General features: G+C 48.0%; 2 protein-coding genes across 2 annotated transcripts in view; both read left to right on the top strand.

Moving 5' to 3' along the window:
- Positions 1-13,782, top strand: part of notch1a (notch receptor 1a) — a 36,190-nt gene extending 22,408 nt beyond the window's left edge. The window contains exons 16-34 of the mRNA XM_035390735.1: positions 586-705; positions 868-1,020; positions 1,123-1,351; positions 1,669-1,870; positions 1,984-2,137; positions 2,274-2,458; positions 2,844-2,976; positions 3,327-3,584; positions 4,049-4,161; positions 4,366-4,937; positions 5,188-5,616; positions 5,779-5,927; positions 6,971-7,184; positions 7,479-7,566; positions 7,837-7,999; positions 8,928-9,226; positions 9,666-9,813; positions 9,970-10,067; positions 10,484-13,782. Of these exons, the coding sequence (XP_035246626.1) occupies positions 586-705; positions 868-1,020; positions 1,123-1,351; positions 1,669-1,870; positions 1,984-2,137; positions 2,274-2,458; positions 2,844-2,976; positions 3,327-3,584; positions 4,049-4,161; positions 4,366-4,937; positions 5,188-5,616; positions 5,779-5,927; positions 6,971-7,184; positions 7,479-7,566; positions 7,837-7,999; positions 8,928-9,226; positions 9,666-9,813; positions 9,970-10,067; positions 10,484-11,890 (5,114 nt within the window). The 3' untranslated portion in view covers positions 11,891-13,782. The remainder of the gene's footprint in view (positions 1-585; positions 706-867; positions 1,021-1,122; positions 1,352-1,668; positions 1,871-1,983; positions 2,138-2,273; positions 2,459-2,843; positions 2,977-3,326; positions 3,585-4,048; positions 4,162-4,365; positions 4,938-5,187; positions 5,617-5,778; positions 5,928-6,970; positions 7,185-7,478; positions 7,567-7,836; positions 8,000-8,927; positions 9,227-9,665; positions 9,814-9,969; positions 10,068-10,483) is intronic.
- A 1,230-nt stretch (positions 13,783-15,012) lies between these two features.
- On the top strand, positions 15,013-24,333 carry ubac1 (UBA domain containing 1). The gene is made up of 10 exons (XM_035390737.1): positions 15,013-15,401; positions 16,571-16,691; positions 17,219-17,292; positions 18,060-18,167; positions 19,593-19,695; positions 20,583-20,691; positions 21,334-21,613; positions 22,890-22,976; positions 23,205-23,343; positions 23,949-24,333. The coding sequence occupies exons 1-10, from the start codon at positions 15,264-15,266 to the stop codon at positions 24,062-24,064; spliced, it is 1,275 nt and encodes a 424-aa protein (XP_035246628.1). The 5' UTR covers positions 15,013-15,263; the 3' UTR covers positions 24,065-24,333.
- Positions 24,334-26,163: the final 1,830 nt, after the last annotated feature.

Raw genomic sequence — 26,163 nt, 5'->3', positions numbered from 1 at the left:
AATGGCAGCAAATATTTTTCTCCTCGTGTTCTCTTTCCTATCTCTATTGTTTGAGAAAACACTTGGACCGGTTCGGCACAGAGATTTTTTTACGCTCGGTGTCGTCTTTTTGGAAAAATCCACACGAACGTGGGGTTGGAATAATACAGCACTGTTGGTGTTGGGGTGGGAACTGCTGCTTGATCCATTTCCTGTTTCCCTGCTTCCTGATTCTGGTCTCAGAGAACAGCAAAGGCTCACACAATGGCAGGAAACCGTGGTGCACTTCCTGCCTGGGGGGTGGGGGTTTGAAATTAAACTCTGCAACCTTTCAGAATTAATGTGAAAACTGAAAGTGTGTCCAGGAACATGTATAGAAACGTAGAATACTATCCAAAGATAGTATTCTTAATTTCCCATGTCTCTTAAATGTGCTACTTCCCATTTTCAGACCACACTTTAAAAGGGAAATGTACTTATTTGTAAAATCAAGAACAGCACGTGCATAATCGGGATTTATTTTTGGCTAATTTACTGCACTCCAGTTTGTCTGTGAGCCAGTCCTTAGATAATGCTCTCATAAATAATGTGTGATGTGTCTCCTAGGTGAGAAATGTGAAGATCTGCTGGCACCATGTAGTTCTCGGCCCTGTAAGAACGGGGGTGTGTGTCAGGAGTCAGAGGACTATGAGAGCTTCTCCTGTGTGTGTCCTGAGGGTTGGCAAGGTGAGGCATTGTCTTTTAACTGTTGTTCAATTTCTAGCCGAGCAAATAGGGGTTAGTCCTCAAAATGCAGTTTCTTCAACGTGACAGCAGAGGGCGCCAGAGTAGATTCAGCAGGATTGTATATGTGTATGTTGACACTGAAGCTCTCTTCTACGTTTGCAGGCCAAACCTGTGAAATTGACATCAACGAGTGTGTCAAGAACCCCTGCCGCAACGGCGCCACCTGCCAGAACAACATAGGCAGCTACCAGTGCCTGTGCAGGGCAGGCTTCAGTGGCCTCAAGTGTGAGGTGGACATCGACGACTGCAAGCCCAGTGAGTGTGACCCTCCCCTTTAGGCCGCGCTTAACGAAGCCCCTCAGGCCCTGCGACCGCTCTGTCTCACCGCCCCCATCTCCCCTCCCTGTCTCCCCTCAGACCCCTGCAGCAACGGGGGCCTGTGCAAGGACCAAGTGGACAACTTCGTCTGCACCTGCCTGCCCGGGTTCCGGGGTCCCAAGTGCGAGGAGGACATCAACGAGTGCGACAGCAACCCCTGCAAGAACGGGGCCAACTGCACCGACTGCGTCAACAGCTACACCTGCACCTGCCCCTCCGGCTTCAGCGGCATCCACTGCGAGAACAACACCCCCGACTGCACGGAGAGGTAGGGCCTTGCACAGGACACACCGATTCCATGAGCTCCACTCTCTGCCTGACTCTGCCTGTTTTAGTCCTCTGCTGCCCCCTCTGGTGGCACACTGAAGTGCCACTCATGACTGAGGTTTTCATAAGAAGTGCTGATGGCTTTTAAAGCCTGGGATTTTGCCTGACTCCTACCTGACAAAGACATGGATGTCACAAGAAATGTTTTAAGCACTTTTACAAAATAACGCTTTGTAAAATGACCTGGGTGCTACCTACTTGTCCCTGCCTGGGATAGACTCGTATTTCACAAACGGATGTTTTTGCTCGCGTTTCTAGCTCCTGCTTCAACGGCGGCACCTGTGTGGACGGCATCAACACTTTCACCTGCCTGTGCCCGCCTGGTTTCACGGGCAGCTACTGCCAGCATGACATCAACGAGTGCGACTCCAAGCCCTGCCTGAACGGGGGCACCTGCCAGGACAGCTACGGGACATACAAGTGCGTGTGCCCCCACGGGTACACCGGACTCAACTGCCAGGTACGGGCGGGGGCGAGGCGACGCGGGTCTGCTGGGGCCGTTTGAGGCCCTGGGTGCTGTGTTTCCTCATCGGGGGGTGACGTGCTGAGGTTGGTTTCCTGCTCCTGTTTCAGAACCTGGTGCGCTGGTGCGACTCGTCTCCCTGTAAGAACGGCGGGTCCTGCTGGCAGAAGGGCACCTCGTACAGCTGCGAGTGCCACAGCGGCTGGACCGGCCTGTACTGCGACGTGCCCAGTGTGTCCTGTGAGGTGGCGGCCAAGCAACAAGGTGTGTGTGCGTGCCTGTGTGTGTGTGTGTGTGTGTGTGCGCATGCCCGTGTGCGTGCGTGTACCCCTGTGTACCTGTGTGTAAGATAGAGGCTGGTTCACCTAAAATCCTGAATCCCTTCCCCTGTCCTCTCCAGGTGTGGACATTGCTCACTTGTGCAGGAACTCTGGTCAGTGTCTGGACGCCGGAAACACCCACTACTGCCACTGCCAGGCCGGGTACATGGGCAGCTACTGCGAGGAGCAGGTGGACGAGTGCTCCCCCAACCCCTGCCAGAACGGAGCCACCTGCACAGACTACCTGGGGGGGTACACCTGCGAGGTGAGCCCCCACTGCAGCGTTTAGTCCATCTGCAGACACTGGTTTCATATGACCAGCACTGGAGCACGCATTTAATTATCAGTGCAATAGACACTGTCCCACCTGGGGCTGGAATCCACTGACCTAACCACTGCGCCACATCCAGGTGAAAGGTTTCCCCTGGTCAGTTTCACAGGGCTATAACGTTCATGTTAATGCAGCTCTCCTCTGAAAGCAAGGCATTTGAATTATTGAAAGCAAAAACAGCCAGGTGGACAGAAATGTGTGATTCATGTCAGCCGTTGATCTCTCTCTCTCTCTCTCTCTCTCGCTCTCTCCCTCTCTCTCTCTTGCTCGCTCTCTCTCTCTCTCTCTCTCTCGCTCTCTCTCTCTCTCTCTCTCTCAGTGTGTGCCAGGGTATCACGGGGTGAACTGCTCCCTGGAGATCAACGAGTGCCTCTCCCAGCCCTGCCAGCATGGAGGGACCTGCATCGACCTGATCAATACCTACAGATGCTCCTGTCCCTGGGGAGCGCAAGGTCAGGGCACCCGCCCCCCATGCCCCCCCTCCCCCCCCCCACTCCCCACAGCCTTGCGCTCACTCGCTCCACGCTTCATTAATTAGGGCTTAACAATGCCCAGCACCTGTCTATAAATCTATCCTGAGGGATACAACATTGATTTTTACAAACACACAAAGAAATATTTATATTCTCCTAAGTCTTTTATCTGGGGCATGTAAATTCCTTCATTTGGAATATTTTAGTTTTTGAAAAGCGACCCACTACGTATATTATTGTCCGAATGTGAGCATTTTGAAGGGTTTTTTTTGGAGTTGAATGTTGCGTTTGCCCTGCTGAGATTCTGACGCTGCTCCTCCACCATGCAGGCGTTCACTGCGAGATCAACGTGGACGACTGCACCCCCTTCACGGACCCCGTCACGCACGAGCCCAAGTGCTTCAACAACGGGAAGTGCGTGGACCGCGTGGGGGGGTACCAGTGCATCTGCCCGCCGGGGTACGTGGGGGAGCGCTGCGAGGGCGACGTCAACGAGTGCCTGTCCGACCCCTGCGACCCGCGCGGCACCTACAACTGCGTCCAGCTGACCAACAGCTACCGCTGCGAGTGCCGCACCGGCTACACAGGTACCCGCCCGCTAGCGCTGCCCGCCACCTGCCCGCCAGCCACCGCCGCGCGCCGCCTGCCCGCCAGCCACCGCCGCCCGTCTCCTCCCGCAGCGGAGCTACAGGGGTGTGCTGTGCCGACTGCCGGGTGAGGCTTCGTGAATCACAGAGTGGGCGGAGCTACCTCAGACTGTCAATCTCAGACTTGCACGAACCAATCTAACAACTTCTCTCAGCTCTGTGAGAACACTTGTCGATTCAAATCTGCGATTCAATGATGACAGGTGTTGGCTCCGCCCATTTTGAGGTTTGAAGTCTCACCCGACCAGCTCTGGTGTTCATTTGACATATCTTGGCCTCCCACGGGTCGATGCACTTATCCACTAATCGTATTTAAAATGATACTGCAGTGTGTTCATTTGGCTGTTGATAGCCTTGCTGTTGAGGGACGCCCTTGTTAATGCCGTGGTAACTGTGCGTCACAGGGCAGCGCTGTGACACGGTGTTCGACGGCTGTAAGGGGAAGCCCTGCCGTAACGGAGGGACCTGCGCCGTGGCCAGCAACACCCCTCAGGGCTTCATCTGCAAGTGCCCCCCGGTGAGTTCCCCTCCGCAGGTCACTGTCCCGCCCCCCTGAGCAGGCAGGGAGCGTCAGAAAAGTGCTCTTAAATTCCACTTGCGTAAGACTCCTAATCCATTGGAACACTAATGCGTAGCTTTGGTCTGTAAGCTGCCGCTGTCTGTCTGTCTGTCTGTGGCCCCCCGGTTTTGAGCTGAAACGGGTTCTCCTCGGCCTCCTCAGGGGTACACGGGCTCCACCTGCGAGTACGACGCGCAGTCCTGCGGCAGCCTGCACTGCCGCAACGGCGGCACCTGCATCTCGGGCAACAAGAGCCCACGGTGCCTGTGCCTGGAGGCCTTCACGGGGCCCGAGTGCCAGTTCCCCACCGACAGCCCCTGCAACAGCAACCCCTGCTACAACGGGGGCACCTGCGAGTACGCGGCCGAGGCGCCCTTCTACCACTGCGTGTGCCCCACCAACTTCAACGGCCTGCTCTGCCACATCCTGGACTACACCTTCCCTGGGGGCTTCGGCCGCGACATCGCGCCGCCGCCCGAGATCGCCGTCAGCTGCGAGATCCCGCAGTGCGACGAGCACAAGGGCAACAAGATCTGCGACACGCTCTGCAACAACCACGCCTGCGGCTGGGACGGCGGCGACTGCTCGCTCAACTTCGACGACCCCTGGAAGAACTGCAGCGCCTCGCTGCAGTGCTGGCGCTACTTCAACGACGGCAAGTGCGACCGGCAGTGCGACAACGCCGGCTGCCTGTACGACGGCTTCGACTGCCAGAACCTGGAGGGCCAGTGCAAGTGAGTGGCGGCGGTTTCCTCCCCCCCTTTGCTCCTCAGTGTGCCTTTAGTGCAGTTCAGTTCAGTACGGGGCTGTTTGGCCCGTTAGCATGTTCAAGTACAACATGCTAGAAGCTTCTCTAGGTTGATTTTTTGTAGTGCTGTTACATATTGAACAGTATCATTGTCATGCTTAATTGAAAATAATAGTCACTGAAAAAACTGAACCTCTTGTAGTCCAGTGTCTCACGCATTTCCTCCTTTCCCTTAGCCCTCTGTATGACCAGTACTGTAAGGACCATTACGCGGACGGTCACTGCGACCAGGGCTGCAACAACGCCGAGTGCGAGTGGGACGGGCTGGACTGCGCCAACAACATGCCGGAGAAGCTGGCGGACGGGCGGCTGGTGCTGGTGGTGCACATCCTGCCGGAGAGGCTGAAGAACAACTCCTTCGGCTTCCTGCGCGAGCTGAGCCGCGTGCTCCACACCAACGTGGTCTTCCGCAAGGACGGCAAGGGCGAGCTGATGGTCTACCCTTACTACGGCAACGAGCAGGAGCTCAAGAAGCACAACATCAAGCGCTCGGCCGACAGCTGGGCCGAGGTGCCCAGCAACGTCTTCAGCAAGGTGAAGAAGAGCGTGTACAGCGTGGTCAACGCCCGTCGCCGCAGGGAACTCGACCAGATGCAGATCAAGGGGTGAGTCCGTGACACGATTGGTCGGTTCAGAGAACGGGTTCCACCCACTGAGGGTCACGTTGCCCGTAGATACAAGCTTGCCTTTTGCCCCAGACGTGATGTTTCGGAGGCAGGTCTTCCACTTTGTTGTGTGAGTTGTAACACCGCCTCTCCCCGACGCAGGTCAGTGGTGTACCTGGAGATTGACAACCGGCAGTGCTACCAGCAGTCATCGGAGTGTTTCCAGAGTGCCACGGACGTAGCTGCTTTCCTGGGAGCGCTGGCTTCCAGCGGGAACCTCAACGTTCCGTACATCATCGAGGCTGTCACCAGTGAGTACTGAACCGTCCCTGTCCTATCAGAGCGACCGATGCCACAGTACGGACACGTGCACACTGTCCCCTCCCACCCACCCGTCTAAAGCAGCGGCCCCGACGCCCACTCCTCCCAAACAGCAGCCCCAACACCCATCGCACCGGACACGTGCATACACCTTGGAGAGAAGCCCCCCCCCCCCCCCCCATCTCCTCCCACCCAACCTGACCTTCCGTGCTCCTAACCCCCCCACCGCCTCCACCCCCTTTCCAGAGTAATTCTCAGTTCTCTTTGAAGGTCTGTGTGATATCCAACAATGCAAGAAATGCAATTAGCCCGTGTGTGTAATCAATCCTGGAACGGGTGTTCAGAATCGCCGGCTACGGGCTCCAAAATGGTTAATTGCTGTAAATAAACAGAGCCCTCACTCTTCCCGCACCCCCGCTCTCCCTCTCTCCCTCTCTCTCTCAGATGAAGGAGTGCTGCAACCTTCCCCTCGTTGAGTGTAATACCAGGACTTAATGCATCTCTAAGGGTTTGGGTGGGGAGAGTTTATCATTTCAAAATCGTTAGTGGGGGAAAAAAAGAAAAGGAAAAATTGATCGGGAGTGTGCTAGAAGTTGGGAGACTTTGTTATCTTGAAAATCCGAATAAATCCTTCGTCTTTACAGCTTAAAGCGTGCGCAGTAATTTGAAGTTCATTAATCCCTCCTTTTTCTCCCTTAAAGAAGAAATGGTAAAGTTGTCTCCCAGCGCACTGGGCTGGTAGGGAGGAGGGGGCGGGGCTTTTGCGCCTCTCTTTGTGGAGAAGTGGTTAGCTATTCTGATTATTAGCGAATGAAGCAGCCCCGCTTTACAAACCGTCCGGCCGTTCCCGGCACCAGCGAGCGCGCCCATCCACTGCGCCGGATTTTGCCAAAGCTAGCAGGTCGCGCCCGTGCCCCTCCTCCGGCCCCGGCACCCGTCCAGCGGCGACAGCCCCGCTCCCCGCCGATTCGGGCTCTCTCTGGGGGGGCCCCCCCGGACACCCCGCCTGACATGCCGTCCCCCTCTCTCGCAGGCGAGAACGAGACGCCGCCGCCGCCGCCGGTCTACCTGGTCTACGTGGTCCTGGTGGGGCTGGCGCTGCTGGCCTTCGCCGGCGTGGGCGTGGTGGTGTCCCGCAAGCGGCGCCGCGAGCACGGCCAGCTCTGGTTCCCCGAGGGCTTCAAGGTCAGCGAGCCCAGCAAGAAGAAGAGGAGGGAGCCGGTCGGCGAGGACTCCGTGGGGCTGAAGTAAGTGCGCCCGATTCCCTGCCTCCTCCTCCCCTTCCCCCCCGCTCTTCCTCTGCGTCCTGTTTGAGAAAGATTATGTTTTTCATTGGCTTTTTTATACCTGTTTTCAGTATGGAGTACGGTAGCATGGCGCATAGTACACGTATTCAGTATGGAGTACGTTAGTATGGAGTATTGAGTACGGAGTACAACTGCTTGACCTACGATGGAGACCAGTGGATTTGCTTCCGTCTGCATTGCCTTTGGATAGGCTTGAATTAAATTTCATTTATTTATTTTTGCCCTATGAAACAGACCATTGAAGAATTCGTCGGACATTTCTCTGATGGACGATAACCAGAATGAGTGGGGAGAGGAACCGTCTGACATCAAGCGCTTCAGGGTAAGACGGGCTGCTGTCTGACACCGAATTCTTTACTGAACCTGAAACAGGAATTCAATTATTGTGGATAATGTTCCTTAAAACCCTAAAGTCCTCTTAAGAGCTATTTTTCATAAACTGAACTAGTGATTATTAAATAAATTCATGAACTCTGAAGCTGTTTTGAAGGGCACAGATGTTTGCTGAGGGAAGGCTTAGGGCTCTGGGGGAGTCATCGGGGGTAAGCGGGTCTCTCTGCACGTGTGCGTAAACGGATCCCTTCCCCCTTAGTTCGAGGAGCAGGCGATGCTGGACCTGGACGATCAGACGGACCGTCGGCAGTGGACCCAGCAGCACCTGGACGCGGCTGACCTGCGCATCCCCTCCATGGCCCCCACGCCCCCCCAGGGCGAAATCGACAACGACTGCATGGACGTCAACGTCCGCGGCCCGGGTACGTGAGCCCCCTGCTTTTAATTCCCTCAGATCAATGCCTGACCTGCTTCTTGCGCGCGCGCACGTCCCGTTTGAGCCTGGTGTAGTTCTTAATCAGCCCAGCCAGCGGCGCCGGCGCATTCGCAGACGTTGCGGCCGGCGACGCGCAGCCAGAGTCAGAGCGGTGCGCGCGCTGCCCTTCGCCGCTGAAGGTGCTGACGCCGTGTGCTCTGCCGGGCTCAGAAGGCGAGCAGCGCTCGACGCCTGCCCTGACTGCGTGAGCAGCCTCTGAGCGTCGGCGGTGGTTGCCTAGCGAGCGAGCGAGCGCGTGCGGCGGGTGTTGGAGTAGTTAATGCCCGGAGCCCTGAGGGCGCGGAGCTGCACTTCAAAGCGGCGAGGCTGAAGGCTGGGGCTCCCCTGGGAGAGCCGCCGCGCGGGCCGGGGTTAACGAAGCGCCCTCCGCCGTCCCGCCCCCCTCACCGTGCTTTATTAATAAAACAATATGGCTATAAACATTTTGTTAAGTAACCCCCCCCCGATGCTGCTCTGGCGCTCCGGCGCTCTGGCGTGGGCTCCGCGGCCGGATCGATGCGCTCGGAGCCGAGGCTTCTGGGAGCTGTGGGAAGTGCGGGCTCTTTTGAAGAGACGGGCCGTCAGCGCAGACAGGCGGAGCCGGTGCTCAGACGGGATAATGCTCCCGCTAGCAGCCGCCCGGGTGTGAAAGGGCTGCAGCCTCTCCCCCAGCTCTGCAAGAGGAGCGGAGAGACCTGCTGCTGGCAGGAGCCCAGCGGACTCACAGGGGCAGACCAATCAAACATCAGTCTGGGCTGTCTGTTCTTTCCATTGATCCTCACAAGTTGAGCTTCTTGGCGCTGTGTCAGAGCCCTGATTTTCTTCCTCTGGTGCTGATGTGCGTTTTCTCCCCCCCCCCCCCCTTCCCCCCGCAGATGGCTTCACCCCCCTGATGATCGCCTCCTGCAGCGGCGGCGGCCTGGAGACGGGCAACAGCGAGGAAGAGGAGGACGCGTCCGCCAACGTCATCTCCGACTTCATCTACCAGGGCGCCAACCTGCACAACCAGACGGACCGCACGGGGGAGACGGCCCTGCACCTGGCCGCCCGCTACGCCCGCTCCGACGCCGCCAAGCGCCTCCTGGAGTCCAGCGCCGACGCCAACGTCCAGGACAACATGGGCCGCACCCCGCTGCACGCCGCCGTGGCTGCGGACGCGCAGGGCGTGTTCCAGGTACTGCGGCCCGCCGCGCGCAGGAGAACGCAGGGCTGCTGCAGCCAGCTCTCCGCTCACGAGCCTGTCATTACGCCCACGCAGTGTGGTCTGCAGGGCGTGAAGTACGGCCCTAAGCCATTTGCCCTCAGTAGAGTTGGTGGGCTCAGTTCAGTATTATCTATGTCCATGTCATGTGAGAGAATCAGGCTAAAAAGTTGTTTCATACCAGTTGTACCATGTGTTTTATTTTATTTTGCTCTAGGTGCACAGCTCCTGCATATAGAAGTCAAAATTGAAAGATTGAAAGATTCTCTGCCTTTGAACCTCCTGCCTGCCTCAGAAGTTTTGTTTGGCACCGTAAAAACACAGATGCGCGGTGTTCTTGATTTAGCTTTAGCGCACCTCCGGGTAATTTAGCTCGTGATCAGCGGTAACGTCGAACCTCGGATTCCTGCAGATACTGATCCGGAACCGAGCCACGGACCTGGACGCCCGCATGCACGACGGCACCACCCCTCTGATCCTGGCCGCCAGGCTGGCCGTGGAGGGCATGGTGGAGGAGCTCATCAACTGCCACGCCGACGTCAACGCCATCGACGACTTCGGTGAGCCAGCCGGCCCGCTCGATCCTCGGTCCGCAGAGCGGGCGGCCGCGGGGCCCGGTTCAAAGGCAGAGGGGGGCATTGATTTTGCTGGGCGGGTGTTTCTTAAGGTCCTCCCTGAGTCTGATCTCAAACCTGCACGTGTGTGTGTCTCTCCAGGCAAGTCCGCCCTGCACTGGGCTGCGGCCGTCAACAACGTGGACGCTGCCATGGTGCTGCTGAAGAACGGGGCCAACAAAGACATGCAGAACAACAAGGTGAGGAGCCCTCAGCCCCCTGCTTCCCTCTCACTCTCACCTTCAGGGTCCTCATACTGTAATGCCTGTCTGTTTGGCAGACTCTTCTTTCCAGAGCTAATTACAGTACCAATGTGGCATGATGAAAATACCTATTCAAAACCATAACAAGTACAATGCAGCCAAAATTACATGTCTGTATGTCTCATTATTACCTAGTAAGTCTTGCATCATATAATATGCACAGATTATCAATAATGCAATAACTTTTTTAAATTATAGTTTGGTTGAAGTTGTGTTTTCTGTATTGATCTCATGAATTGTAAGTTGCCTTTGTAATTGTGTCTAAGTGGCAATGATAATGCTGGCGCTTGTGATAAAGATGATGTTATTTTTAATGTTGAGCACGTTTTCATGGGCTTTTCTCTGGTTTGCAGGAGGAAACGCCCCTGTTCCTGGCTGCTCGAGAGGGAAGCTACGAAACCGCCAAAGTCCTGCTGGACCACTTCGCCAACCGCGAGATCACGGACCACATGGACCGCCTCCCGCGGGACATCGCCCAGGAGCGCATGCACCACGACATCGTGCGCCTCCTGGACGAGTACAACCTGGTGCGGAGCCCGCCGGTGCACAACGGGCACATGGGCGCCACCCTGTCCCCGCCCCTGTGCTCGCCCAACAGCTACCTGAACAGCATGAAGCCCTCCGCCCCGGGCAAGAAGGCGCGCAAGCCCGGCTCCAAGGGCATCGCCTGCAAGGACGGCAAGGACCTGAAGGCCCGCCGCAAGAAGGCGCCGGACGGGAAGGGCAGCCTGCTGGACAGCTCGGCCGTGCTCTCGCCCGTCGACTCGCTGGAGTCGCCGCACGGCTACATGTCGGACGTGGCGTCCCCGCCCATGATGGCCTCGCCCTTCCAGCAGTCCCCCTCCGTGCAGCTCAACCACCTGCAGGGCATGTCCGACGCCCACATGGGGGTGGGCCACCTGGGCCTGGCCGGCAAGCAGGACCTGGGCCGGATGCAGTTCGACTCGGTGCCGCCCCGCCTCTCCCACCTGCCGGTGTCCAGCCCCGGCAGCTCAGGCTCCATGACGCTGGCCATGGGGGGCGCGGGCGGGGCCGTCAACGGCCAGTGCGACTGGCTTCCCAGGATGCACGGCGGCATGGGGCAGCAGGGCCAGTTCAACCCCCTGAGGAGCGCGGGGGGCCAGGGCAGCCTGCACCAGGCCAGCCCCTCCCTGCAGCACAGCATGATGACCTCGCTGCACAACGGCCTGCCCACCACCACCCTGTCCCAGATGATGAGCTACCAGGGCCTGCAGAGCACCCGCCTGGGCACGCCCTCGCACCTCCTGCAGGCGCAGCAGATGCAGCAGATGCAGCACCAGCAGAGCATGCAGCAGCAGATGCAGCAGCAGCAGCAGAGCATCCAGCTGCAGCACCAGAATTCCAACAGCACGACCGGCGGCCACCCCATCGGCCAGAATTTCATCAGCACTGACCTGAGCGGCTCGGACCTGCAGCCGGGGTCGGGCGGCACCATGCCCATCCACACCATCCTGCCCCAGGAGACCCAGATCCTGTCCTCCTCGCTCAGCCAGACCATGCCCAGTACACAGTTCCTCACCCCGCCCTCTCAGCACAGCTACTCCGCCCCTATGGACAACACCCCCAACCATCAGCTGCAGGTGCCTGACCACCCCTTTCTAACCCCTTCCCCAGGGTCGCCCGACCAATGGTCAAGCTCCTCCCCACATTCCAATATGTCTGATTGGTCAGAAGGTATTTCCAGTCCTCCAACAAGTATGCAGTCTCAGATTGGACATATTCCGGACCAGTTCAAGTAGGGAGGTTGCAGTCTTCCCACGCCACGGTGGACTGCTTGAGATTTTGTAAAAATTTAAGGAACTCTTAAATGCAAAATCTCATAAAAAGCAGAGGGAAAATAAGAACAACTGATGTGACTGAAGGATCCCTTTTTTATATGATTTTATACTAACGATAAAAATTATGTTGCATTAATTTTGTATTTATTTATGTTCTTTATATTTTACTTTGGAAATAAGAAGCTGTTTTTTTATTTATGCTTTTCATTGTGTTGTCTGCTAAAGGAATCTCGGGGGCCAAAGACTGAGGCCTGTGACCATGTGGAGGAGTAGCTTTTGTAGAAGAAGAATGTAGTCTATTTTATGTTAGTGCTTTTGTCTGCAGTATAACAGAAAGATTCCTGATTATGTAAACACTGGGTATTTATTGGTGTCTTAAATTGTTACTTTATTAATTGGATTGTGCACCAATTTTATTTTTCATTTTTAAGTTTATTGTGATGCTATATAATCTTGTGTAAAAAGTGAATGTTTTTGTTTTTTGTATATTTTACGAGACACATTTTTTAAGTTTCAGTATTATTTAGATTTATATTTGTCTTTTAACAGAAACTAGATTTTTTTCTCGCATATTGACGGAGCCAGAGTCCATAAGCTAAGGTCTTATTACTCATATCTGTACCAATAAAGTAGATGGTCAATATTATGTCTTAAAATGGCTGGATGGACGATGGTTGTTCCTCTTGTAGAGTACTGTACTGCCACTTCGGTTAATATAATGATCCTCTTTATCGCTTAAAAAAAAAAAAAACACTTTTTTTTTTCTTTCAATATTAGCCTGGTTCTGAGCAATGTCAGTGATCCAGAGGCTACATTAGATGGGTGGCAGTTTGTATGTTGTTTCTCTTGCCGTGTGGATGAAAGAAACCCCTGGATTTGTCATAGCCTGTTTCAGTCACTACAGTTGGTCTCCATGGTGACATGAGTGGACGCTGCTTGTGAGGACACAGGGTTGTTGACTCACCCTTGGGGTTCACTCTGGGTAAACTGAGATGAGCACGGGAGTAACTCGCAGCTGGGATCTATTCGAAGGTCAGGGCTACGATCCTTTTACAATCCTGTGCCTGCTCTTTTAACCTGTAATGAAAAATGGTCAAGTGGCCAAGTTATTTGAGGATTGGCAGAGGCAAGTTTTAAGAATTGTCAATCCTCTTCATCCATGTGGATCTCAATGTCGGTCATAGCCTGTTTAAAATGAACAAGCTGTGGCTGGTGGTCTGTAAATAATGTGTTCACGTAAGCAGGATTTTGTTTCAGAAATCTTAAGTCTTAAGCATGTCATGCCAATAAGAGATGTCACAACCACTTCAAGCCCCCCCCCCCCCCCCCCATTTAGAAGTCATACATACACGCACCTATGGTACTCAGTGTTACTGAGTTGGAGATAAATATAAATATATGGAAATTTATAAATACAACAAATGGGAGATATTTGACAACCCTTGAATAACATAAATATTGAGTCTATATAAATCATTATTTATTGACTTGTATTGTCATACAAGATAGTCTGGACAAGATAGTCAAGACACTGAGTATCCTTGGGGTTTAGGGTATAGGGTTAAGAAAATGGCAATTGTAAAGGAGAGCTTGTTTTGTAGTGTCCCCATCTGGTGCGATGTTGTGACATCTCTAATGCTTTGTGAGGAGCATTGGACAGTGTCAGTTCTTACTGTCATGTTTTATAAACTAGGCTATAGATGAAATGTAATAAGATATCTGTAAGAAAGTGACCTACCTGCAAAGTTGTAGTTTGCAACAAAAAAATGTATTTTCTGTTAACTGATTTGTAAACAATTGTTTCTTGATACAATAAAGGATGCCATTTGGTGTCAAGATTTCACTAAAAGTCAGCCGAGTGCCTTCTTTCCCTTCACAAAATGTGTCTCTTTTTCAGTTTGAAAAAATGCATTCTTTATGTGCTCGCTGCATTGAGGTCTGAATGTGTAGGTTCAAACAAAAGACAATCTGCTTCAGCAAGTGATCATCACAGTCGATTCAACCGTCTTCCTTTAACACGTTCACCACCATTAATGTATAGTGCACGCCTGTGCCTTTTATTATGATAGACTGGATTCTAGTCCCCTTTTACATAGGACCCACATTCAATAAATACTATGTTCTTATAGTCAACAATAGCACGTAATTTTTGAATAAGTGAAATGAGATCAAATTGAAAATTGACATGAGACAATTGGCTTTTCCAATCTACTTCCTCCTGCTAGAAACTAAATCTGTCCGAATGATCTGCAATAGATTGAAGGTTGATATTTTCCTTAACTGTTCCTCTCTATGCAGAGGTCAGTCTGTTGATTTTTAGTAAACATTAGCTGGTTTAAAGCAAATGTAGCCCAACATTCCTGTGACAAAAATACTGACAAGAAAATGCTCGTGATTTTATCCCACAAATTTATCATATTAAATTTAGTTCCACAAAAATCCTACACTATCCTTGCCCCCATGTCACTTTTGTTAATCTCCTATTTAACACTGTTGGCAAAAACATTGTAGAAAAAATATTGCATGCATTTCTGAAATCTACACATTCGGTGTGAAATGTGCTGGTACCTTGCAAGCAATTAAACAGACAAATGAAAGGCTAGGCATCTGTTCTGAATAAAACTTCTGCCTATTATAAATGGCACTTTGTTGCCAATTGTTCTGATTTCTGTAGGTCTAATTGAGCTTCAATATAATATGGTGTTTCTCGCCATCTAGTGGACATGGCAGAAGTTTCTCCCTGTATGATTTTGTATTCATCTTTGTGTTGGTTTTCATATACAGTTAAAATTAAATGTTTTGTACAGCTAGGCAACAAAATATGAGCTCAAGTGAAATGCCCAAGTGAAATGTCTATAACCTGCTAGCAAACATTCACAACAGACAAGGCAATCGCGCAAGATATATATTCGATTTAAAATATTTAATACATACAAACATATATCACTGCAATCATTGTGTATTCGCTACAATCATTTTTGAAAATGATGCTTGTTGGTTGCAACACAATTTGCGACTTCCGTGTACGCAAGAAACTCCATTTCCCATAGTCCACCAGTTTTTCCCCCTCCACGGTTCAGAGTTGAATCTCGTAACTTACAACTGAGCGACAAAATAGGTAGGGAGCTGGCCTCCGTGAAAGGTAAATAAGTGGAAGCCCTGGCAAGTTCGACATAAAAATAACTTCATTGTCATTACGGTTAAATCCGATCGGACAACTGGACAATGTTTGCCGAATAAGAACCCATCACGTCTGGTGTTTTGTCGTGTTGTTATCGAGTTCCAGCAAGGTAAAAGCCACCGAGCTAGCTTGCTAGCTAGCCAGTCAGCTAACATGTTTGTGCAGGAGGAAAAGATATTTGCTGGGAAGGTACTGAAGATTCATGTCTGTACCATGGAAGGGACGGAATGGCTGGAAGAGATAACCGAGGATACTACAGTTGAAAAACTCAAAGAGAATTGCTTAAAACACGTAAGTGTATTTTTATTTGTGGTTTCCCTTAGAATATCTGATAGATAGCGAATCGGGTAAATTTAGTCGAGCGTTTGTAACGTTAGCTAGCTAGCTTGCATATCAACAGCAATTGATATAGCTAGCTAACGTTAGCTTGCTATCTTGTTAAGGGAATCAGATATGTGAGGTGACTGGCAGTAGGCCTGCTGAACCTGACATTGCATAGTATTTATAGAAGACCGTTTACGCAGCTATATTTATACTAGTGGTTAGTATACCTACACGTGATTCTTGCATGCAGACTACTGAATTTCTTTTCAAGATAATATATCCGATCTCTGAAAAATCTGAATGGAGGTTAAAAGCATAATAGTCTTACTGGCTAGTGCACTACTTTTGTCTGGATTTTCTTGATATTTTCGTCGCCCAAATAGAACCATATCCATGTTCAGATTGGTTATTTGCTGCTCAAGCTGGCCAATGACATTCAATGATCGCCAGTACTGCAACTTCAGTGTCTTGTATTAGATAACGCCAGCTATTTTATCTCCCAGAGGCATGCCTCTTTAAGAATAATGTTATTTCAGCATTTATACGGGTTATTTCTTTCGATTATTCACTCAACGTTTAGTAGTTTCTTCTGAAAACACATTTTGTTCAATTCACTCCCTAATCCCGCAGGATTTGTTTGAGTCAGTTTATTTGTAACCAAAACTGTGAGATTATTTACATTTTAATCACTTTCTTCCACCTACTAATTAGTTTTATTCTTTGTTTAGAACGATTGACTCGTTATAATTGCGCTGTAGAATTGTCCCGTTCCTTTTTGCCCTTTGATATAATAGCTACTTTGCGAAATTATATTTAATAGTATATTTATTGTTCCACATCTGATAATATGCTAGGTCATGTGGTTTTTATGAATAATTAAATTAGTATGACGGAGGAAATTACGTAATATTCGTGCATTTTAATTGTTATTTATACTGTTATCAGATTTCCATATCTATTTTATTTTGTGTGTGTTATATATAAATTAGGCATTTAAGAGAATTACTGTGGAAAAAACCCTATGCTGAATCTTTTCCCCTATAATTGTATGTTTAACTCAAAATAGCCAACTAGCTTGAATTAAGTGCTGTCCGGGGATTTTACTTGTATTTTGCTTGTGCTTGTCCATGCTTTAGAATGCACACGGAAGCCTGGAGGACCCAAAGGCTGTGACACAGCACAAACTCATCCATGCTGCTTCAGAGAGAGTACTTACAGACACCAAAACCATAGCAGAGGAAAATATCAAAGATAAAGGTGAGAATTGATCGGAATGTTTGAACATATGATTGCAAGCATGTAGGCAAAGTCTATGACATTGGTTTATTTGTTATTTTTTATTTTTTCAAGGACATTGATTCACCTTGGTTCTTGTTTATTATGTGGTTCATAGTTGCGTAATGAACTCTATTATGCAACTGTGTTTTATATGTGTGTGTGTGTGTGTATACACATATATACACACACACATATATATATGTACGTACACACACACCGATAAATGCGTATAGTGACACAATTTTTGTTGTTTTGACTTTCAAACCAGACACTGCAGCACATTGGATTTGAAATAAAATAAAATAAAACAACAAGAGTTGTGTCACTGGTTTTCTACCTTGCCACTGTATCCACAACCCCATAATTACTGTAGTCATGCTGTCCATGATGCTACTGCTATTTCTGTGCTGTTGAGCAATAGAAAAGATGTGATCCCTCCTTATTTACAAAATATTAAATGCTATGCTAATCACTCTCTCTTGGGCTACCTCAATTTCTGTCTGCAGATGTTTTACTGTTGGTCAGGAAGAGGCCCCCACCTCCCCCACCCAAAATGGCAGACATATCGGGAGAAGAGAAGGTAACAACAGTGCTTTATTTAAAATAAAGATCATTCATAGGGACATTCATTTTTCCTGATTTACATTTGCCCCAATAAGCTTTTCTGTTTGCCCTTCCAATGTTACATTGGTCGCGTTCCTTTGAATGTTTGCCACGATTATTGCTTTTATAGTGCCTACAGTGACACCTTGAGGATAACGACTGAAATACAAGTTAAATGTTTCTCAGGTCTCTTGTTCAGGGAAAAATTATCGCCCTTGCCTAAATCAGCTAGGTGGCTATGAACTGCCATGATTCTCGCATGGCCTTTTACCCAGTGGATTTACACACATTTGAGAATGTCTGTACTGAGAACAATTTACAGTCAAGTAGCATCCAAGAAAAAAAATGTAAATGAATGAAATGTGGTGATCAAACAGGACTCACAACTTTTGCCATGGCATGGTGGGCATGTTTAAAATGGAAAATGTACAACTCATTGACTGCATGTTCAGTACATGCTACAAATACATGAATGATATCAAAATCCTGTCAATGCTGACACGTAACACTAGTAATGCATTACAAATAGGACCTTCTCCATTCTCAATCTCATTTTGACAAAAACTGGTCCAGCGCTCATATCCTGAGACCAAAAAATTCATTTCAGATAATTCCCTTATTCAGATGTAAAGGAAAAACTAATTCAGTGATTTAACACTGAAGCTGTTCGGCCTAATTTCTGGGATGGACCTTAACATCCCCTGTTTAGCTGGTGGCTTTCATTTGGCTGTGTTTGCGTTTCAGAAGAAGCAGGAGAACAAGGCTCCGGACAAAGAAGCTATCCTGAAGGCCACTGCCGGCCTCTCCACCCGCGAAACCGACCGCACTGTCGCCCAGCACAACATCCGAGATGTGAGTTATCACCCGACTGTGTGACCTGTCGGATATCTAGTTTTTAGATTATGGCCTTTGAGAGAGAGAGAGAGAATATAGTTTGATATGACAAACTTGTTCATAGTCTGCGTGATATTACAGTGTTATGAAGTGGCTCGCTCCGTTTGAACTGACCATAGGAATACTGCCTGTTTCTCTCTCCCCCCTCCACAGGCATGAAAAGTAATGTCCTTAGACAATTAAAAACCATGCTGAGGCCTTTATCTATGTGTACAAATCCAGGGTTTTGTGGTGTCTCCTGTATTGGAGAGTTTTAACTGCCTCTGAAGAGACACAAGAACACAAAGCTATTTAGGGGGTCAGTGCCCAGTGTGGCCACAGAATACCATAAGGATCTTGGTTTCCTTTTTTATTTTTAAGTTTCAATGCCAATCTGTGACATTCATTTAAAATCATCAATTGAAAGTCGTAATGTATGCATAGTTCAGTGTTTCCTAACTGGTGTGCTGTCAGCTGTGTTCCGTATTCAGAGTGGCGAACATTAAATGTGGCTGTTAAAAGGGCTTGATTCAGAAATGATCATTTTAAACATTCTCACTCGTCAAGGCCTGGCATCAGTCGGAGAATGGTACACACACAACTAACGTCCGGCTGAATTTTTGATGTGTCTGCACAGTGCGTACCTAATTATTTATTCTCATTTAAATGTGGAGGTCATTTGAGATCCAGTTCTTCATTACAGTAACACCTGGTCATGAGACTTAAAACACTGCTTTGCAGTCTTTTCAGTGAATACAGAAAGCCCTCATTAAAAACACAGATGTGTACAATCAAGAAAATTGCCAGAGCACTATGTACGATACATAGTGCTGTACGTACACATACCCTGGACATAGCCTCTCATTGCCCCAGACAAAGCACCCAGCAAATGGGCTGAGACCCCAAAGATGTGTAAATAATAATGTAGGACCGAAGCCAAATCCTTCCCCTCTCCCCATTGGTTTGTATCCCTATTGCAATCCTTGATATCAAAGTGGAAACCAATGTCTTCCTGCTGCTGGGGGCATTGGGACTGTGGTTTCCGTGGCTACAGTGGGTTTGGCTGGATCACTGTACAGTTAATGGACATTCCCTGTTGCAGGTCACTTGTTTGTGGAAACCACAAAAATATCTTTTCTGCCAGTCATACCCAGAGTCTTGAGGGTGATGGCTTGCAGTTTGAACTGAGCTTTGAATCCTTTGATTCCATAAGTTTCCGAGATGAAAAAGCTATTTTTCTTCTGAAAAAACAAAAAACAAACAAAATATAAACAGTCTTATCTTTAAGTAAAGCAATCTTTTCTGCTGCTGCTCATTGTGATTTTTTTTTCCTTGTCTTCGTTTTAGAAAAATTCACGAACTCTTTAACCTAATAATGCTTTGCCTTTTTTGTTCATGTTCCAGTTTCAAACAGAACTCAGGAAGATCCTTGTCTCACTTATTGAAGTGGCACAGAAGTTGTTGGCTATGAACCCTGATGCAGTAGAACTATTCAAGAAAGCCAATGGTATGTGTGATGTCATATTTCCAATGACCTCTTAAGCAGTCACATACCTCGGGGTTAGACCAGAGAGGTCCTGTTGGGTTGGTAAGGATCTGGTGTTGGTGGGATTTTAAAATAAGCAACTCTATCAGTTTCTGCATCATCCTACAATTTAATATGGATATCACAATGATAAAATGGTGCACAAACATGACCTTTTCAAGTTCTATGTTCAGTTTAAGATTGTAAGTTCAGTAAAAGTGAGAAAGCTGTTTGTCATTGAATTTGTTGACTGTGGCGCTAACAGTTACTAGAGTCTAGAAATGCACCCACACATGTACAATGCAATATTGAAATTCTTTGGATGTTGGAAGCTGGAAGTTGCTGGATCGCATGTTAGATGTGCTGATGCATCTTCACCATTGGCCTGCAGTTACTCACAATGGTAGAATCGACTGCTTGACATTCTGAGAACTCTGCACTTTAGGTAACTGTATAAGCCCTCCTGCTTCAATGGAGAAGTCCACTGTAACAGTTTAGGTCTTTGAGAGTTTGCATGATTTAAATTGGACTTCAGAGCTGACTGCCAATTCCTTTTATGGTGCCAGACAAGTATTTATACGCTAGTGCACATTTGGACAAGTGGAAATGCTGCCATCATAGTTTGCAGGCTGCCACATTTTCCTGGATTTAAAGTAAAGTGCATCAAGGATAGTGAGAGAACTCTGAGCCACAACTTTCATGCATTCTCTTTCCCACCTGTAATATTTATTAGTGAATGTCTGTGAAATTTAAAAGTGATGACTGTGATCATTATTATTGGTGTCTGGCTCTGTGAATGGAAGTGGACTGGCGGAGAGCGCATGACTGTCTCAGATGTTACAGTATTGTGTGTCTGTGTCTATGTGCAGCCATGCTGGATGAGGATGAAGAGGACAGAGTTGACGAGACGGCACTTCATCAGCTGACTGAGATGGGCTTCCCAGAGAGCCGGGCGATCAAGGCACTGCGTCTGAACCAGTGAGTTTAGCCTGATCCAGTGTGGCTGATCAGTACCAGTGAGTTTAGTCTGACCCAGTGTGGCTGATCAGTACCAGTGAGTTTAGCCTGATCCAGTGTGGCTGATCAGTACCAGTGAGTTTAGCCTGATCCAGTGTGGCTGATCAGTACCAGTGAGTTTAGCCTGATCCAGTGTGGCTGATCATTACCTGTGAGTTTAGTCTGACCCAGTGAGACTGATCAGTACCAGTGAGTTTAGCCTGATCCAGTGTGGCTGATCAGTACCAGTGAGTTTAGCCTGACCCAGTGAGTCCGATCAGTACCAGTGAGATGGTTAGCATTTAATGGCCAATAAAGGGCATTGGTTACTGAGTATTATTTTTCATCCATCTCAGGACAAGCACAAAATTGGTTTTAAAAAGTGTATTTTTTATGTTTGTTACAAAAGCTAATGCTTCTGAGCTCTGTAAATATTTTTTTCTCCTGCATGCCAGTCTACAGTAGTGCATATCTCTTCTAGCCTGTGTGATGTAATTCATTCCAGAATTCTGATGTAGAAGCAACAGACCCTTGTAACCCAAAACAGGGCTCCAGTGCGGGTTTGTGCAATTGTGTGAGTGAGTCAGTGCGAGTGTTTACCGATAACTCCGCCCTTTCCTGCAGCATGTCCGTGACGCAGGCGATGGAGTGGCTCATCGAGCACGTGGACGACCCCACGGTAGACACCCCGCTGCCGGGCCAGGACGCCGCCGCCATCGGAGCCGCCGCCGCAGCCCCCCCCGAGCCCTCCATCGCCGCGGCAGCAGCTGCCGCCGCCGCCGCCGCCCCACCCCTGCTCCAGAGGCTCTCCTCCCAGTCCAGCACTGAGGACTCCAAGCCGGACGAGCTCATTGAGATCTTCAAGAGGATTCGCAGAAAAAGGGAGTTCAGGCCAGACTCACGGGTGAGTGCCAGTATAGCTCGCACATGCACACACACACACACACACACACACACACACACACCACGGTGATCCAGCAGTGTTTTACATCTCTGGCATCAGTGTACGTAGTTATACCAGCACTTATTCAAGCAGGACCTGGAAATGCAAGAAAGCACCCTAACTTCACAAACATCTCACCATGCACAGATTTTATTCAACTACAAATGGCAGTAAATAATTGTATACAGTTGGAACTATATTGGCATATAATTGAGTTATAGAATGCTCAGGATACTCAGAAGACTTCTGATGTAAGACATTGTTCCCGGGCTTTACCAGTATCTGAAGTCCTCTGGTTCCATCAGTGTACCTGAATTTCAGGAAACTACCTGAAACATGTTTGAATCATAATTAATTAAGATAAGTTGGGACACATTTAGTGTTGTACATTTTCCAGTATGGTGACCTCACCATTCCTGCATAGCCCTTTCCCCATTTACCACCAATTATTTGCAATCAATTCCATGTTTGTTTTTTGTGTAGGCATCATGAATAGAAAAGTACATTTGGATACTGAATTGCATATTTGTAATCCAACATTGTCTAAAACGGTTGTGTTTGGATTTTTTGTCCCCGGTATCTGTCTTCAGTTGGTTGTAGTCTGGATGAACCATCGTAATCATGGCAAACTCTCAAAGGGGAAAGACAATTATTCTTTCCAGAGGTAGAATATCCAAGTTCAGAAAGTAAGAGTCCTCCCCAGTATTTCGTTCCAAGCACCTGGATTTGCTAATTGAACTAATTGGTGGAATCAGCCATCTGAGCTCATGAATGGAAGAAATACACGGCAGGACTTTCTGACCCCTGCACTTTCTTCCTCTCTTTCTCTTTCAAGAAAAATAGGTTCCTGCTGTTTTGAGACCAAATTTAAATATCGGGGCTGTTAATTTGGTTTGGTTTTACTCAGTACTGAATTGTTAAAGAAGTACACAGTTGTGCCTGAAGTCATCAGGCCAGTCAATGACCTTCTCCTGCCTACCCCCTCTGACCTAGAATGAGGTCAGATGAGGGACTGCACCAGTGGGACACATGAACCCTCCTGTACAAATATGCATTTCTCTCTCCTCTCTTATATTTAACTTTTAACTGACATGGTACTTGTGCACTTCATTCTACTGACGTAGTATTGTGTTGTTGTTTTTTTTACCAGTTTTGATGTCTGTCTGATGAATACCCAGAATCGAAATGCCCCTCAGGGGTAAAGTTTATTGAATTGAATTGGTGTGCTGCTTGGCAGGCGGTGATTGCGCTAATGGAGATGGGCTTTGATGAGAAGGAGGTGATCGACGCCCTTCGTGTGAATAACAACCAGCAGGATGCCGCGGTGAGTTTCACTGGTTTGTGCTGTGACGTGGATTAGCCAGGCCCCTGGGAAGTCTCCGATAATTTGTTGATTTATTATCATACTATTATACTATTATAGTCAAATTCTGTTGGTCGGTTATTCCATTATTGCAGTTGTGCCATTCGTTGTTTTGCATGTATCGTTAGAGATTTACAATAAGGGGGATTGTGGACCTCTTTAACCTGCTGATACACCGTACCCCTGCAGTGTGACTGGCTCTTGGGAGACAGGAAGCCCTCCCCGGAGGACCTTGACAAGGGCATCGACACCAACAGCCCCCTCTTCCAGGCAATATTAGAGAACCCTGTTGTACAGCTGGGCCTCACAAACCCCAAAACACTGCTAGGTATGTGTGATTTACGCCAACATGTCTTCAGAACCCTGCTGATGACATGAGGTCACCATGTGGTGAAGGCACTTGGAAATGCCATCTTAAAACTCATACATCTGATCAGTGGCCATCCAAACATGATGGTTCACAATGTGTGTGCAGTATGGATAAGTAGGCTTGTTACTGCTACAGGTTAAATTTCCTGTTTATCCTTGAGCAAGGTTCTTCAACTGAATTTGAGTAAATAGGTGTTTTAGGTGAAGAATCTGTAAAAAAGCAAGCTATGCATGTCTGTGTGAAAGGGTAAAAACTCGCTTGCATATTGAAAACCTTTGAATTTGTGTTACCTGATCACTTTCCAAGAACTGACTGGGTACATATTCAGCCATAATACTGTCTTCAAAACATCTCCTCTTGCTTGATCTGCAGCCCCATGGTCTGTGTGCAGTCAGTGTATGTTACCCATTTAGAGCTATGGATTTACACTATATCCTCCAGCAGTATCCAGCTCTAAACTCCACAGCCCCTTTCATCTCTGCTCTCACAGGCTGTCAGTGACGTGCCATTATCTGTGCTGTGCCTAGCCTGGCCTGACACTGACCATTGGTTTCTCTCCCTAGCCTTTGAGGACATGCTGGAGAACCCGCTGAACAGCACCCAGTGGATGAATGACCCTGAGACGGGTCCCGTCATGCTCCAGATCTCTAGAATCTTCCAGACGCTTAACCGCACGTAGGGCCTGGCTACTCCGGGAGGAAGGGCCGAGCTGCTCTCTGCCTCACTTTGTGAGGGAGTGGTGTGTGTGACGACTGATACCTCCATTTGCCTTGCAGAACTGGGGCTCGCAGGAGGAGGAGTGTGTGTGTGATGAGTAGTGGAAGTAGGACTGCTAGGGGTTCCACAAAGACTCTTGCTCTCGCGCTTGCTCGCAATTCATATATATATATGTATGTATATATATAATGTATTCATATATATATGTATATATACATATATATATTATATATATTCATATATATGTATATACATATATATGTATATATACATATATATGTATATTCATATATGTATATATACATGTGTGTGTGAGTATATATATACATATATATATATAAAACAAAGGAAAATGCTTGTAAAAAACAATGTAAACTATCAATTATTATTGTTTTTTGTTTTTTACATTTTAACAAGAAACATTTTGAGTTATAATAGATTTTTAATTAAATGTCACTCTGTCAAAAAAAAATGACAGTAGGTCATCAAACAAATGTTTACACTTCCAGAAATGGCTTTGTTTTTTTTTTTTTTGTTAAGATATTTAAAGTATCTCTCTGTGGCAACTTTGTTTCTCTCACAATTGTACGTATGTTGTGAGGGGCGAATGTGTTTATTTCTGTCACAGAACACGTCTCCTGTTTAGCACCGTCTCGTGTGTGTGTGTGTGTGTGTGTGTAATCGTATAACACCAGTTTGCATGTGAAGTGGTGGAGATTCAAAGCAGACGTGAGAAAGGTAAATGATTGATCTCATTTCGTCTGTAGAATTCATAGATGCTCCAGCATTCAGAAAAGCAAAATGATCAACAGTGGAGTTCCGTATGGCAAGTAAAAGTGGATTAAGATGTCATGTTGGGCAGAAGAAAACTGGTCCCACCACATACTGGTCTTTCTACCCTAGTTCATATGGCACTCATTTGGTACTGTAAATGTACTTGGAAATTGCAGTGACGTATGGTTACTTGCTTAAAAGCTGTATGTAAACAGCCCTGACCAGCTCTAGGCATCACACAAATAACCAAACAAAAGCCCAAATACCCATTTAATTAAGCTTGAGACCGGAACTAGTCTTTGAAACTTCACTGTTGTTTGCCTTTGCTTGGTGAATACGCCATTAAAACCTGGGAGCACCAGTACTAATAACGATGTGGCCCCACCCATTTATACAGCTAAGTGGGAGGAGTCAGTAGGTGTGGTACAGTGGAAGGTGCTTTGGAGTGTCATTGCCAGTCAGAGTCTGAGCCATGACATTTTAAGTTTTGCTTCTTGAACTATTTATTTAATTAACAAGCCTTACCTTTTAGATGATTTAAGTTGTTTTGTGTATGTCTTTTTATATAGATTTTAGGTCATAGGATTTGTTTTTGCATTGTCTGAACAATTCCTCACTACAAAGACCATTAGCTAGGTCATGAATGTCCACGTTCTACCACTGTCCTCTATGGCATGCTGTTTTTTGTGTTTCTGTCCTGTGCCGTCATGTCTGGGAGTCAAAAATCATTTTATTTACATGAGAACGCTTTTTCAAGAGTGACTCTGCAAGGTGTGCAGGAGGTATGGGGAATTTGCCGTTTATGGTAAATAAACCCTAACTTACTATACAGATTTCATTTGAAATAAAAAAAAAAGAAAAGAAAAAGGAAAATGGTTAAGTTAAATTGAATTTTATGATTTGGAGCAGTGTTTCCTGTTACATCAGAAATGGGAAAATGTGTGTTTACCACAAGGTTATGGGAATACGTACCCATATTTTGTGTCCCTTTCACAGCTATAGACTGTGCACAAGTAGCATATTGCACATTCACTTTGACTGTCCACTGACCTGTCATTGGTGTTAATTAACATAGCTCTCTTAGGAGGTAGAAGCTCAGAATTCCTGTGCACCACATGCTCTATCAGTATAGAAATGAGAGTGGAAGTCCTGGATGAATGTTTATGAAACCATAGAGAGGCAGACATCCTCCTTCCTCCTGTTCATGTTGATATAGCGCGAGTATTATTCAGTGTGTTTTGTGCATAGTGCCTGCAGTACCAGGTGCGTTCCTGGTGATACCGCTCT

The sequence above is a fragment of the Anguilla anguilla genome, chromosome 14, assembly GCF_013347855.1.
Source record: "Anguilla anguilla isolate fAngAng1 chromosome 14, fAngAng1.pri, whole genome shotgun sequence".
In the NCBI taxonomy this organism is placed as follows: domain Eukaryota; kingdom Metazoa; phylum Chordata; class Actinopteri; order Anguilliformes; family Anguillidae; genus Anguilla; species Anguilla anguilla.
Note: the sequence above shows the minus strand (reverse complement) of the source record. Positions and strands in the feature narration are given on the sequence as shown.